Consider the following 15413-nt stretch of genomic DNA (forward strand, 5'->3'; position numbering starts at 1 on the left):
TGAAATTTTTATCTTAACTTGCCAAATAACTTCTAGTTCTCTCAAATCACTTTGTTTTCTGCTTCTGCTCATAGTAGGTTGCCTTGTGTTTGTGAGTTATGCTTTAGATAAATGTGTGAGTATATGAGAGAGAGAGAGAGAGAGAGAGAGAGAGAGAGAGAGAAAGCCTGTGTGTGTGAGAGAGAGAGAGAAAGAGAGAGAGGGTGGAGGGGGCGAGCAAGCAAATGAGAGAGCAAGCGAGAGAAGCAGTGCGGGAGTGGAACAGCGCAAGCGGAGGAGAGTGGAAAGAAAGAGAAAGAGAGTGAGAGAGAGAGAGAGAGAGAGGGAGAGAGAGGGAGAGAGAGAGAGGCTAGAAGGGCTAAGCATTACAATCACTTCTTCTCTAGCCCGTACGTGATATGCCAAGACTGCTGCAGAGGATTGGCTGTTTCCTGCCTGTCCATTTTTTTTCATTCCTTTTTCTTTCATCTGCTTTCTGTCACACAGGACCCATCATCCTTTCTAGAGGCTTGTCCGTAATGGGAGGTAACTATGATCCTTATTAAGCTTAAAAATAGATTGTTATTCATAAGAGACGCCCATCAGACCTTTGAGTTCTAGAGCTTGTTGACTGCTCGTAACTTCGTTAGAGATTGGCAGGACTTTTTGCCTCCTCCTGCTCGCCCCTTCCCAATTTAATTTACTCTAAAACGCTTGGGGTTTTAAAGTGAGCATGGGTATCAGCTGCCAGAGTTGATTTTCTTGTAAAATGTCAGAATTTGTTTATTTCTTGTCTCGCATGACTGCAGGGTACTTTAGAGCCCTGAGCAACAAGCTGCATCCTGGACTGATGCTGTATGAAATCTGTAAATGCAATATAGCATTAGATTTAAAAAGTGTGTTGGTTATTTTTACATGTAAAGTAATGCATTTTGTACAATATAACGCTTTGTTTTTTATTACATGCATATGCCTGGTACGTGATGCAGGAAGTGTGGTCTAAGCTGATATTGATTTTTGATTGTGTGAATGTGTGATATGTGCACTGGGGTGAGTCTGGGGTGGGTCATCTGCCCTTCAGTAGGACTCCTTAGGACAGAGAGCAGTAGCATTGCTCTGTCTTTAATCTCTCCGCAATCAGGATGCATCAGGAAGTTTAAGTGCTGAGAATTAGTTTAATGAATAGTGTGTTGTTCTGTTTTACTCAGTTTTAGTGTCTGAAATAGAAGCATCTCAAATCCTTTATTTGGTTATTTCTGTGAATGTTATAGTCTGTTGCAGATAGCAAGTGGTAGATATGTCCAGTGTTCATGCTGTGCTACCTTTCCTGTACTACTTTTGTAATCCTGTGTACCACTCAATACTTGGACCAAAGAGCAAAACTAAATAAACCTTTATTAAGGCAGGACAATCCTGTAATGAAGCCTGTTGTCAGTTTGCTCTGTTGATGAATAAATCCTCCAAAAGTTTTAAGTTTCTCACAAGAGGCATTTTGGAAACTGCCTTTGAAGCTCACTTATTCAAACAAGACTGCAAAAAGCTCAAACACAAGCAGCTGTGATAGCGCACAAAAAGTTAGAGCTTCAGAAGTCAGAGCTGTACAGTATCTAAGCTTTTGTTGTGTTTTGGTTTGACAGGGACAAAAAGAGGGACCGCCGTATATGGAATAGAGGCGCCTGTGATTCCCCGAGATATCCATTCAAAAGCCTTGTCAACCACCGGTGAAATCGAGTAGCCACTTAAGGCTCGCTAGAAAGGGAGGGGAGACACTCTCATAATCAAAGCTCTAAAACAGCAGAGAGGGAGGAGGAGAGAGGAAGGAGAGACAGAGAAAGGGCAACAGAGAAACGATTTGCCTGATCTTGCAACTTTGGAGTCCATCATCACAATTTAATAAGAATTTGAAACGCCACAGTGCTGCAACAAATCTGTCTTCTTTAGGCAGTGTCTGCAAGTAAGAACCAGCGGACTTAACCACTAGATGTCCAGGCGCCTTTTAGTATCAAGACACTGAAGCTGTGCTCTGCAAACAAAAGGCCAAAACTAAACCAGGTCCGTTTTAGGACCGATTTTGCTTTTTTGAGTTTACTGAAAACACTTTTTGCTGTGATTCGAACAAGATCGTATTTGTCGTCCATAGTCCAGTGGGATTGTAGTACCTTATCCTGAAGATGAAATCATGTTTTCCACAACCCACTTACTTCGCAGGATCTTTCCCCTGTGAACTAAATGGACACACAAGCTGAAAGACACAAAAGTTTGACAAACCAATCTGGCTGTTAAAACCTGCAGCTCGGATGATCAGTTTGGAAATACCTTTCCTGTTCCTCTTGCTTCGAAAAGGTTTGGAGAAGCTAACTCAGGGTCCGACACCCCTCTCTACGCTCACCCATTTGCTTTGGTAAAAAACTGCAGTCCCTACAACAAAGATGGCTGCTGGAGTGGCAACATGGCTGCCCTTTGCCAGGGCAGCTGCTGTCGGCTGGCTTCCTCTGGCCAAGAAGACCATGCCCAAGCCGCCTGTGGACAAGAAAAGCCGCAACGATGAGATCCTGATTGTCAACGTGAGTGGGCTCCGCTTCCAGACCTGGAAGAATACCCTGGACCGTTACCCTGACACCTTACTGGGAAGCTCGGAAAAGGAGTTCTTCTACAATGAGGACACTCAGGAATACTTCTTTGACAGGGATCCAGAGATGTTCCGTCATATCTTGAACTTCTACCGCACAGGCAAGCTGCATTACCCAAGGCAAGAGTGCATACAGGCCTTTGACGAGGAGTTGGCATTCTATGGCATCGTGCCAGACATCATTGGGGACTGCTGCATGGAAGAGTACCGCGATCGCAAGAAGGAGAACCAGGAGCGGCTCTCCGAAGACACGGAGGCAGAGATGGCCACAGACACTCCATTGCCCCCAAACAGCACACCCCGGGAGCGCCTTTGGCGGGCATTTGAGAATCCTCACACTAGCACCATGGCGCTGGTTTTCTACTATGTCACAGGATTTTTCATTGCAGTCTCAGTCATTGCCAATGTGGTGGAGACGGTGCCATGCCGGCCAATCAAGGGCAGCGTCAAGGACTTGCCTTGTGGTGAGAAGTATTCAGTGGCCTTTTTCTGCCTGGACACGGCTTGTGTCCTGATCTTCACCTTCGAGTACCTGATGAGGCTCTTTGCAGCACCCAACCGCTGCAAGTTCATGCGTTCAGTCATGAGTGTCATTGATGTGGTGGCCATCATGCCCTACTATATTGGCCTGGTCATGCCCGAGAATGAGGACGTGAGTGGTGCCTTTGTCACACTCCGGGTCTTCCGCGTCTTCCGAATCTTCAAGTTCTCTCGCCATTCACAGGGCCTGCGAATCCTGGGCTACACATTGAAAAGCTGCGCCTCCGAGCTTGGCTTCCTCCTCTTCTCCCTCACCATGGCCATCATCATCTTTGCCACCGTCATGTTCTATGCTGAGAAAGGCACCAAGGGAACCAACTTCACCAGCATCCCTGCCGCCTTCTGGTACACCATCGTCACCATGACAACGCTGGGGTTAGTCCATCTGTTTTTTTTCTTGGCTTTATATGAAGTGTCAGTAATTGCAAAGATGTGGATGAGCTTAGATCAGAGGAGATGGCCTTACAGAACCACAACACATTTTTTGCCCACACATACAAAACCACATATTTTTTCTCCTCAATGAAACAGTTTGGCAAAAAAACTGTTTAGCACAAATTTGAACAACTAAGATTTGCCTTAGACCATGTCAAGCTTTCTAACTCTAAATGGACCCTGTTGTTTCTAAAAATTAACAAATTTAGACTGGCTGACATTTTTTTTAGCTATCTGACATACTTTTGTCTTTTTGTATAGACAATAATATGTCATAGTGTCAAAAAAACAAACTAAGTCTTTTTGAGATTACTTAATGACTCAAAGTGGTTTGAAATCAGTGATTACTATTAGCCTTGTAGCTCTAGTGCAAAACTAAAGGAGCAAACTGAGAGCTCAAGCCATGTCTCAGCTGATTGACTACATTTGGTGTAATGCTATATAAATTACACTTTTTTGGCCAAACCATTCCTTTAACACAGCTGAATAAACTCAACTGAATCTCAGTTGAAGTAAGTATGTTACAGTCTCTACTCAATGGAGTCTCTACTGTAACTGAGACTCAGTTGAGTTTATTCAGTAATGCCAAAGTGTCCAGCGCTGCAGAACTGGAGTTTGCCGCCCTGTCCTTAGACAGACACCATAATTGCATATGCATGCAACGTCTGGGCATTGGTGGAGTGGAGTGAAGTGAACAAGCCGTGCAGCAGCATTACGGTGGCTTGCAAAGAAGCCGCTGAGATCCATTAAGGACTCTTGGAAAAAATTCCCCCGTGCTGCAATCCACTTACAGTTTCATTTCTCATGCATGCTGCTGACAGAGTCCTTACATACAAATTCTCATGAAAGTTCTGCAGTAACTTATAAAGTATGAAACACTGCAGTGATTCCCAGACCTGGGGAAACCATGGGCTGCACAATTTTATATTTTTCTCTAATCTGGCACACCTGACACAACTCAAGAACTAATGAACGAGCCCCCCATGAGCTCGCTTAGGTATGTTAGAGCAGCAAAAACAAAAGAAAAGGTGTGAAACAGGGGCCCTGGACTGGGATTGGTTTGTTATCGCATATCTTTATACAGAGCTATTCTGGGGGCTATTCTCCCTTGCTGCAGTATATGAAATTTTCATTTCAATGCATTTTATCACAGAAAGCAGAGAGGCACGAATGAAAAGTACCGCGCTGGAGAATTGTGTTTCTAGTATCGTATTGATATTTTATGAATCTGAGACAGGACTATTGAACTGGGCTGTTTAAAATGAGTGTGCATGCCCACAGACTATCACCCATCATACAGACATACAAGGAATTGGCCAGGTTCTGGTAAAGCTCCAGTGGTACTTCAACTGACAATTAATACATCTTGTTTCTGGTTGCTACACACTGTAAATGCTACAAGTTGTAACTTTGCAAACAAATATTTATTTGATCGCTGACTTTTCATAGAATTCAGTGTTTTGTCTTTATTTATTATTGTTTATCTTGAAAGGCTTGCATGGAAAACAATCATCCAATCCTGTAAATGCTATTCTGCATTGTGAAAAGCTAAAGTAGGGGTCGACAATACGATGATATGTTACTGTTGTCATGATAAATTACACAACAACAGCCAGTGTATAGTAACTTGATAAACTACACAGTAACAAGTAGCTAATTGGATGTCAGTCCATTATGGCATCAGTTTGTTTTAGTCTTTTAGTGTGGGATCTAGATTTTAATATAACTATAATAATGCTAGTTTCTGTAGTTATGTTACTGCTTATAGTGTCTTTCTGATGGGCCAAATCTACTGTCCTCTTGTCTTGTGGGCCAAACTATGTGTCTAGAAGGCCCTGAGAGTTCCTTTTTAAGTATCGTTATGTTACATTTCTGCCTTATCACCCACTTTTAACACAAAGGCCTCCATTTTCTCTGCTGCACCTGCTACTGGGAGTTCCAATTTGGTGCAGACCGGCTACAAATCTGAGTTTCTGGGAAAGAAACTGAAAGCAGTACTATAAAACAAATGGCTCTAGTAAATCACATGCAGATTGAAAAGCAGGCCTCCTTGAGAGGAACCATATCTGTTTAACCTTAACAAGTGAGTTACAGTAGGCCGTCACGTTCTTCCTGGTGATTAGGAGCAGGCTGCGGCGGAGAAACCCTGTTGAGGAGACTGAAGTGAAGTGAGGCAGAGTTACGGTTGTGCAGAGTGAGTGTGGGGGGGCTGATACATCATAATCTTTCACAGTGATGGATGGAGGGAGGCGGACTGCTGTGTCACAACTGTTGGGACGAGAGAATGAGGAGGCACTGCGCGTGTGTGTGAGACGGTGAGAGTTGTGTGAATGGGTGTTTGTGAATGACTGTGAGGGGATGAGGAGGCTTAGACAGCCCCCAGTGTGTGCACGTGTGTGTTTTTCCACAACTCTGACATGTGGCGCCGCGTCTCGGTGATTTATGCAGATTTATGTGCCAGCAGCTACACTAAGAATATATCCTACTTTACATATGATTATGTCATATGTTAAACATATTCAGGCCTTCGAGGAAAGTGCATGATTTAAATATTAAATATTATTTGTTGGAGTAGAGATGATGTCATATGATAAAGGTCCATCTACACAGCCATGTCCTGCTTTATGTACGATAATGTCAGATTTGTGTCTTGGAGTAGAGAGCATGATGAAATTGAGTATTAGACAGTTTTAGCCTACATAACTGTCAGAGTTTCTGCTAAGAATTTTTGGAGGCAAATGTCCTGGGAATGATTGAGTTTCTCAGACAAATAAGTAAATCTGTAGTCATATAGTTATTGTGCCATTGTGCAGAACTAACACTGTTTTATCACATGACCTGGCTAATCCAAACGTTACCTAATGCATGTTCTCCATCTAACCTTAAATAAAACTCTATGGTAAAGGAAATATATTTGTTAGCATTGCTGCTAACATCATGTATCTCTTTTGTCGATTTAAAGTCAAATGTATCTAAAAGTTCTTCAGCTTGTGCTGAAGATTTTGCCTAAAACTGTGCTCTTCATTCCTCTCCAGCTCTCCTGAAGCCAGGTTAATAGCACAGCTTGAACCTGAGAGCACCTGTCAGTCTGGTCTATCTCTTTTATTGCAGTGCATCTCTTATTGATCATCAGACATTTACATTTACAGCATTTGGCTGACGCTCTTATCCAGAGCAACTTACAATTTGATCATTTTACACAGGCAGGTGAAGGCAGTCTTGCCCAGGGACTCTTAGTAGTTTAATGCAGGGTGCTCACCCAGGGAGGGGTTTGAACCCCAGTCTATACCGTAGAAGGCGTGTTACCCACTACACTAAACCACTATACCAATGTACTTGTGTGTGTTTTGTTTATGTTTTTGTTTACTAGATGCATTACCACCATAAACTGGCAAATGTAGTCTATGTAAACAACAGTTGAGTACAGCTGTTGGGAACTGTTTGACAGAGAGCGTACAAACTAACCTGCTGTGACTTTTAATAGCCGAGCTAAGATCTTAACTACATTTAAACACCTATTTCATTTACACGTTCCAACATTACTGACAAGAGGCACGGAAAAAAGTGGAGGCATAAATGATGAGAAAGTTAAACCAAACAGGTGCTTCATTTAAGATAAATCTGTTGAAAAGCATCAGATAATAACACAACCGTGGAGCCGTTAAGAGGTGTTAGTCCATGAGTGGTAATTTATCCATATGCTGAACAACAGATGGGTGCGTCACCTCAGCTTGTTAGCTCATATTTTTCCATGGACTTCTTACATGGATGAAAAGTTTTAACAGAAATTGTGTCCAGTTTTTTTTTTTTTTTTACCAATCTTCCTGTTTTTAATGGTCAAATGTAGATATTTGCAGCTAACAGAAGCCTGAGTAACAGTATAGTATATGATATGGGTAATCAGAGCACTTATGTTTTATACACTACCATTCAAATTACTTGTTAGTGATGTTAATTATTTTTTCTACTGTAATAAGCAGTCTTGGGGCTAATTTATTGGAGCAGTGTCCCATCAACCAATCATGTTTCACCACTAATTTAATAAAGAAGGGTTTGCACGCATTTCTTTGTATTGGCTACACTTTAGGGATGCACTATATGAAGATAAATCATCAGACACGCTTCCTAAATGGATGTTTGATGAGTTACTCTAAATGTGGCTCTGCTGGTTATTCTCTCCTGTATGTGTGGCAGCTTTGGACCGATCCACTGTACATTTCTAGCCCACTGAAATCCTTTTATGTACTTATCTGCATAAAATGATTGTTTTTACATAAACAATGCTGTTATTTATATATATATATATATATATAAATTACTTAAAATGGCTTGGAAATATCTACATTTTTCAATGTATTTTATATATATATATATATATATATACACACATTTTGGGCTGTTTCTTTTCGTCCATTCATCATGACATTTACACGCAATATAGAGGGTAACATATATTTTCAAATTATGTCAAAAAGTGAAAAATGTCACAAAATGGAGATATGAGGTTTTCTTCTGACAACAGCGATATAATGCTTTATAAAAATGCAATTCTTTTTTACGTTTATGTCACAGTCATCGTGATAAATTTGGTTGGTTTAGAGATCAAATTCGCATTAACGTTAATGACTACAATCCATTTCATTGCAAGAGCCTTATTCTGACTGTATATTATAAATGAATTCTAACATCCATCATAATGTTGCAGCTTATCGTGTAGTTGTCAGGATCTGGGTATTGAGCATTCTTGCTTTACCTCATACATCATTTCACTCACATGATTGCTTTTCATATTGCTTACACACAACATATGCGCACAGACCTGGTTCGGAGCAGTTTTAGATTAAAGGACACCGTCTTCCTGTATGTAGTTAAATGCACAGTTGCATACCAATCTCAGCAAAGGCCTTATTTCGCACTTTCTGCTGGGATGTTATTATGGATCATCTCAGGGACAGGAAGATAAGAGGCTGCGAACAGATTCATACTTTCCACAAATGCATTTTCAGCACGTATGACGCTGCGTGCCATTGCATGCTTCGGGACACTAGAAGACACCAAGGTCCCAGTGGTGACCAATGCTCTTATTGGGTGGGAAGGAAAGCAAGATTTCTCTCCTCAGTGCTCTGATTCCGATTCTGGATCCTGCTTGCTCAGCTTTTTACCCTGAGGTTGATTACACTGTCACGTGACGGATAAGGGACCTGCCACAATGACGTGTTAAATTAAAAATACCACTAACCTTTACTAATTTAACTTGATCTCACATTTAAAGAAGTGAGAGCACCCTGAATATATTTTCAAAGCCAGGACGTTTTCTAATGTGACCCACAATTGCTAAAAAAAATCCACAAATTTCTGTACAAATCTACAATTTCATACCAAGGTTATGTTCTGGGTCAGTTTCTCACCTGCATGTTTTAAATAATTAGTAGGTTTAGCAACGGATAAAGGATCTTGAAACAGTGAAAGAGTAAAACAGAAAATTAGTGCTAAATTTTAAACCCCCAAATCTGCCTTTTGTTAGGCACTGGATCTACCAAAATATGATTGTCATAACGTAAAGAACACAAAGGGAACCAGTAAGTGTTTAAACAGAAGTTTTATTATTGTCATTTGATGCTCTTTTGTACACCAGCACAGGACAACGTCAAGAGTGGACATGTGCCAAAACAACAAACATAAGTCTAGCTAGGGAATTTGGAGAACTAACTTCACTACACCAAAAATAAAGAAACCAAAATGCATAGTTATCCCTAACACCCTGACTAGGCCAATATAAGAAAAAGACTAAGGGACCCTTATTAGTCCTACAATGGGGAAAGTTCACCTCCGCACTTAACCCATCCATGCAGTGAAACACCACATATACACTAGTGAGCACACTTGCCCGGAGAGGTGGGCAGCCCCAGGGAGGAGTTGGGGGTTGGGTGCCTTGCTCAGGGACACTAAGTCAAGTGCCACTGGCTCTGGGGATCAAACTGGCGACTTTCCGGCCACAGGGTTCCCTAACCTCCAGCCCTCGACTGCCCCCCTTTAGGTCAAAGGAAATAGCACCCACTCCTACGCCCTGGTCAGCATAAAAGTGTGAAAGCTACAGAAATGGTTCATGGGCATCCTGTTAAACATTAGAAATACACTGGCCAGAAGGAGTGAGAGCTATAAAACAAACATCTATCTGAGCTGCGATCTAAACTACAACATTCAGCTTTAGGAAGTCAGGACCAGCCATGGAAGAAATACCCCAAACACTCACAGCCAGCCACTCAGATGCACGTATGGTCATGGGACTCCAGCCAATCACACTCACTCCAGCCAATCACACACATAGATGGGTTCTCTAATCAGCAAGAGAAAGAGAGAGCGAGAGAGAGAGAGGGACAGAGAGAGAAAAACAAATAAAACAAAAACATATGTTCTAATTATTTTAACCTCTTTCTACAGACAGATATTTTTAATTAATATATTCAAACAGCTTTTTTCCCCATAACTCTGTTATCAGATTAACTAGGACACTGTGTTGAGGACTTAGCAAAACTTGTCACAGGTGGATTCGTCACAGTTTAGAGACACAATCAAGACTCAAAGGGGCAGCCTATCGTTTTCTGATCGAGTGAATGAGAAGAAACCTAATGAATATAAAATGATGGATAATGATGGAAAAAAAGAAAGACGGTGATTAAAGGAAAGAAATGTTCAGATAACCAAAGCTGGCTCTGTTTAATATGTGCCTGGTCTCAGCCTCAGATGCTCCGCCTACACGTAAATATGCACCCAAACTCATCTGTTATCTTTTGTATATTAAACTGGCCAAAACTATCAGGATCATGTGTATTTTGTTCTGATTGACTATATCTGCACATCCATGTGAATGCAGCTGGTTTCATCTGCAGGCAATTGTCCCTTCCTGTTCGCAGCTGTTCTTAGCAAGACATAGTTTCTCATAGTTCATTCATAGTTTCTGAATTTGTGAAGTTGGCATTCATAGAGTCATAGATTCATAGAGATTTTTTTGTAGTTTTAAAAATGGTCTGCTACTTGCATCTTAGTCTCACAACCCGTCCCTGTCGAATTAGGCCGTTCCTAGCCACTTTAACGGATGAAATATGCTTGCAACTCTCTGACGATGTGCAGAGGCCTGGCTTGCAAGACGAGCGCTTGCCTGATTCAGCTCACGGTGTCTACGATAATTATCAGAAGAGTGTGAATCAGGTGTGTTGGAGCGGAGAAAGCATTGAACCATGGAGTGCTGTGGCTCTGAAGGATGGAGTTTGACACATATGATATAGAAGACGGTGTCTGCACTTCAAATGGCCTTGAGTGGTGTACCATAGCGCTATGCGGATTGGCTCTTAGCCTGTGGCAGGTGTCATGTGTTGTGGAGTAATGGGCTCACTTGATGTGGATGCAGCCATGTAAGGAACTGATTATCAGCTTGCCAGCGGCGATTTGTCCTCTTTACGACCGACCTTGGCAGGATAACATTGAAGACGGGCCTGGGTTGCCAACTTGGCCAGTTAGCTGCTATATGTAATAACTTAAAGGCCAAATCGGTGAAATCAAAATCTGAACCTGTATCATTGTTATGGCCCACTGTCTTATCTGATTCTCTCTCTTTTACTGTATGACTTGTAAGCTCCTCTTATTCAAAACTAGGTATCCTATGCGTTTTTGTTGTGCGTTCTTTATAGCTCAGTTTCATTGTTTTATGCAATTAATGTTAGCAATGCTTTCTTTTTCAGTCCCCTATGTTCTAGGTAAGTACTAGGTAATTATTTTGGGTAAAAAGATCTTAAGTTCCAAGACAGTCTATCTAAATTACGTTTTGTGAGTCCAGACCACACCTTCAACATAGTGCTAGTATGAGGGAAGACTGATTGAGGGAGGGGTGTGGACTCTGAGAACTTGGGCTGGTGTTCTGGGCAGCTTCTACCTGTAGTTAGAAGGCCAGACCCCACTCAGCTGTATTAGGACTGATGTAGGACTGAGGAAGAGGAAGAAAATGGGGTGGATAGGGGAAAAGGGGAGATAGCGAACAGTTCATCACAGGAATGGAAGGTGAGGATGTGAATTTGTAGGGTGTTAGATTGGAAGAAGGAGGGGTTTCAGGCATGTTCCTCCCCCCAAACTTCAGTTATAACATAACTACATTAAAATGACCCAAACAATAAGTGTATTAAATGAGTATGTGTAATTATTTTGTTTAAAATTGTAGTATGTAACCAGACAGACTAAGTAAATGTCTGGCAGGTTCTAGATATAATCTGATAAAGGACATAAAATTGTTAACAGGGTGGTAAACTAAGTAGCATGTATTTATATGGGGCAACATAGTGATGAGTCTGGGCTGTTAAAGGAAGAGGATTCTTCATATGTATGATTTACTTGTGCATACGTTCCCATATGACATTAAAATGAAATTATGTATGTTTGTACTTCGCAGTTTGTTGTTTGTTATCAAATTATAACATAATTTACCAGATCCATTATTATCTTATTGTCTAGAACCTAAAAGTCTGAGAATTTCAGTGTACTTTACATTAAATTAGACTGTACCTCCCAATTTACCCAAAATAATAACACTGCACTTATTTATACCACACACTTGCCAAGATAACAGCTAGAACCTGTTTAGTACTTCAGTTTAATTAGGTTCATTTTGTCTTAAAGTTACCATGTAAAGTTTCCATCATGTTACCCAGAATAATGATCTAGTACTCTGGAGTTTGTGTCACACACTTAACAGCTAGAACTTAGCAGATGTAAAAGAAAGCATTTGTTTTGGTTTTATTTTTCTGAGCCAATCAGCCTGGATTGCGGTGCAAGGTTCCTGTGTGCAAAACAAAAAAACAGAAAAACAACCAAACAAACAAAAATTTAACGAAACGAAAATGAAAATTTTAATGCACAAATTTTCAATTCTTATTTTTTTTTTTTTTATTTAAAATATTGTAAAAAATAAAATAAAACTACTGTCCAAAAAATAAATAAAATAGCTGGCCATTACACTGCATGAAATGGAAGAACATATATTTTTATTAACTTAAAAGTAAAGAACGTTGCCTTTTTGGAGATGATGGAGTGACAACATAAAATGCAGCTTAACTTTTAAACAGACCAAAATTATAACTCACTTTCATAACAATCAAAAAAACATGATTCAAACAGGGGTAAACAAACTTTTCCATAAAACTGTAGCTCTGTAAAATGAAGACATTTTGAAGCACATGAAAGACTAAAAAACAAATTCAATTCTGACCTCAGAATCAAAAACTTTTACTGAACCTGAAAATTTGCTAGTTATACTGTTACTAGTTAAGTATTCTGGATTTTCAAAACAATATATGGCATCCAAACAAATGACTTTGTAAGTTTTTGTCTTTTATCAGCACTGCTACAACTAAAAATCTGTCATTTGTGGTGACGTCATTACTGACACACCAGTATCTATGAAACATCACCCAGCACTAGTTTCTGTTTTTACAGCCTTTTATTTATAATGGAAAAGTGTAAACTCACAGTAATTGTTAGGATAAATGCACTATGTACCTTTTTAATGCGAATCCATTTCCTGATAAACAGCTCCAGCAGGTTGTACGCTTGAGCGTGCATGCTAATGAACCCCTCATCTGAATGAATGAATACATTTGTATGTCTGCGTGTGTGTGCGCGCGTGTGCTCCTTTCTGCCGACACAGCACAAAGATCACCAGATGCATTAACGGTTTGGGCAGGCGTGGCTGGAGAGGCGCTGAAAGCCCGTTTAAACGCTCCACTTTAGCCTTAGTGTGCAGAAAAACACAGCGAGTAATGTATGCTGATCAAAGCGGTGGAGCAGGAACTCTTTGGAGTCCTCAGAATGAGCGCAGGATTCTATCTGCAATTACTTGACCCAGTGTCTGCCGGCAGATGACTGGAATTCTCATTAAGAGACTTTATGTCATTCTCTTTTTTCCTTTTTCTTTTCCTTTTGTACTTCGTTTGGCCCCTTGAGTTTCACCTTGGCCCATTCACACCGACTGGACAGCAGTTTTAGAGCCTCTTTGAGGTTTGGGCACTTTTGGGCCATAGTTGAGCTATGATGTATATTTAATGCTCTTTCGAGTTATTACTTAATGCATCTTTTTGTATGGCAAATTGTAGCAGATTTCCTAAACCATCATAGTTGCATTTATTGCCAATGACAACAAAAACATGCAATAATTTTATATTAGTTGTTTCTCACTAATTGCTCATTGAAACACGTGGAGAAATTCTGTCAACAGTGCAGATTCTGTGGGGCAGTCATGGGCTGGAAGATCGCCGGAAGGTGACTGGTTCGACAGAAGGTCATCAGTTCGATCCTCGGAGCCGACAGTCCATGACTGAGGTGTCCTTGAGCAAGACACCTAACCCCCAACTGCTCCCTGGGTGCTGCGGATAGGGCTGCCCACCGCTCCGGGCAAGTGCGCTCACTGCCCCCTAGTGTGTGTGTTCACTAGTGGTTATGTGGTGTTTCACTTCACAGACGGGTTAAATTTGGAGGTGAAATTTCCCCATTGAGGGACTAATAAGGGTCACTTAACTTAATCTTAATCTAAACTCTCACACAATTTGATTTTGTATTTTTAATATATGTTTTGATATTATATTATGATTTCAATCTGATGGACAGTTATTGTCATGCATAGAAAGAACAATGGGTTGTGAGGACCAGTATGGGAAGCACTGATGTATAGGTTTCAGCCTGTTTCATTCAGAATGACCTGTGCCTCTGCCGCTTCTGCATACAGTTATAGATTACTCAGGTCTTGATGTTGTGTATAATTAAAGACATAATACAAAGAAAAAACTAAAAATACAAGGAAGGGGGCCAAAACACATGAAGCCAAGAAGGTAAAACTTGAGATATTTGGTGAAACTTCACAATTAGTGAAGCAGTCTATATGCATCAGACTTAATAAATCCAGAAATAACTGCAAGTAAGGGGTGGGAAAAATCCATAGTATGCATAGTAATAGCATATAAATAGCATAGTTTGCAACAATTTGTCATGGCAATATTCTCTCAGTACACAGACACCAATTATCAATATTATATATTTTAATTTTCTCCCCAGTTTAGTCATATTCAGTTCCCTCAATTATACAATACAACCAGTGCTATGAGGGTGAAGCCTAGCACCTGTGAAGCGACCCACTGCATCTTTATGAACAGCCACTAACGCAACGTCATTGAATAGCCGAGCCAACTGTTTAAGAGACTGAAAGATTAGTAGACTGAAAATTTTAGCTGATTAGATTTTGACAAAGTTATGTACAGTTAAAAAAATTTCGATTTATGTAATCGCAGCACTCAGCATATCATATCATATTTTAAAAATCACAGTAATATTGAATTGTGTCTTAAGTATCATAATGATATAATCTCTTGAGGCCTTTCTTGATTCCCACTCCTATTGCAGGTGTGTGTGATCGGAGGCATGGTGGAGCTGGAACCAATGCACAGTCAGTGAGTTTATGTGCTGGGATATATCGTGACTATTTTGAAGAGGCCTGTTTTATTTTGTTAATAATATATTTAAGGATATGTTTCAGAATTTGAGCCATATTTTTTTCTTTTTACATCAAAACAAGCAGAAAAATGTCAAAAGTGCAGATTTAAGCCATCGGATGTCGATACAGACTGCAAACTGATACAGGCCTAAATGTAATTCTTTACATACTTAACTGAAACTAATTATGTAATTATGTAATTTAAGTCAAATATATGGCAAGCTGTCCTAACTAGTACTAAGTCATTTTCTAAGGGTTTGACCATACCCAGAACAACTGGCTATTTCCATTGTGCCAGTG

General features: G+C 40.4%; 1 protein-coding gene across 1 annotated transcript in view; it reads left to right on the forward strand.

Moving 5' to 3' along the window:
* The first annotated feature begins 286 nt into the window (after nucleotides 1-286).
* kcnd1 (potassium voltage-gated channel, Shal-related subfamily, member 1) overlaps nucleotides 287-15413 on the forward strand; it is a 133431-nt gene continuing 118304 nt past the window's right edge. Inside the window, exons 1-2 of the mRNA XM_017685783.2 lie at nucleotides 287-525; nucleotides 1617-3523. Coding sequence (XP_017541272.1) covers nucleotides 2409-3523 — 1115 coding nt within the window. The 5' untranslated portion in view covers nucleotides 287-525; nucleotides 1617-2408. The remainder of the gene's footprint in view (nucleotides 526-1616; nucleotides 3524-15413) is intronic.

This window comes from Pygocentrus nattereri, chromosome 28 (assembly GCF_015220715.1).
Source record: "Pygocentrus nattereri isolate fPygNat1 chromosome 28, fPygNat1.pri, whole genome shotgun sequence".
NCBI classification, from domain to species: domain Eukaryota; kingdom Metazoa; phylum Chordata; class Actinopteri; order Characiformes; family Serrasalmidae; genus Pygocentrus; species Pygocentrus nattereri.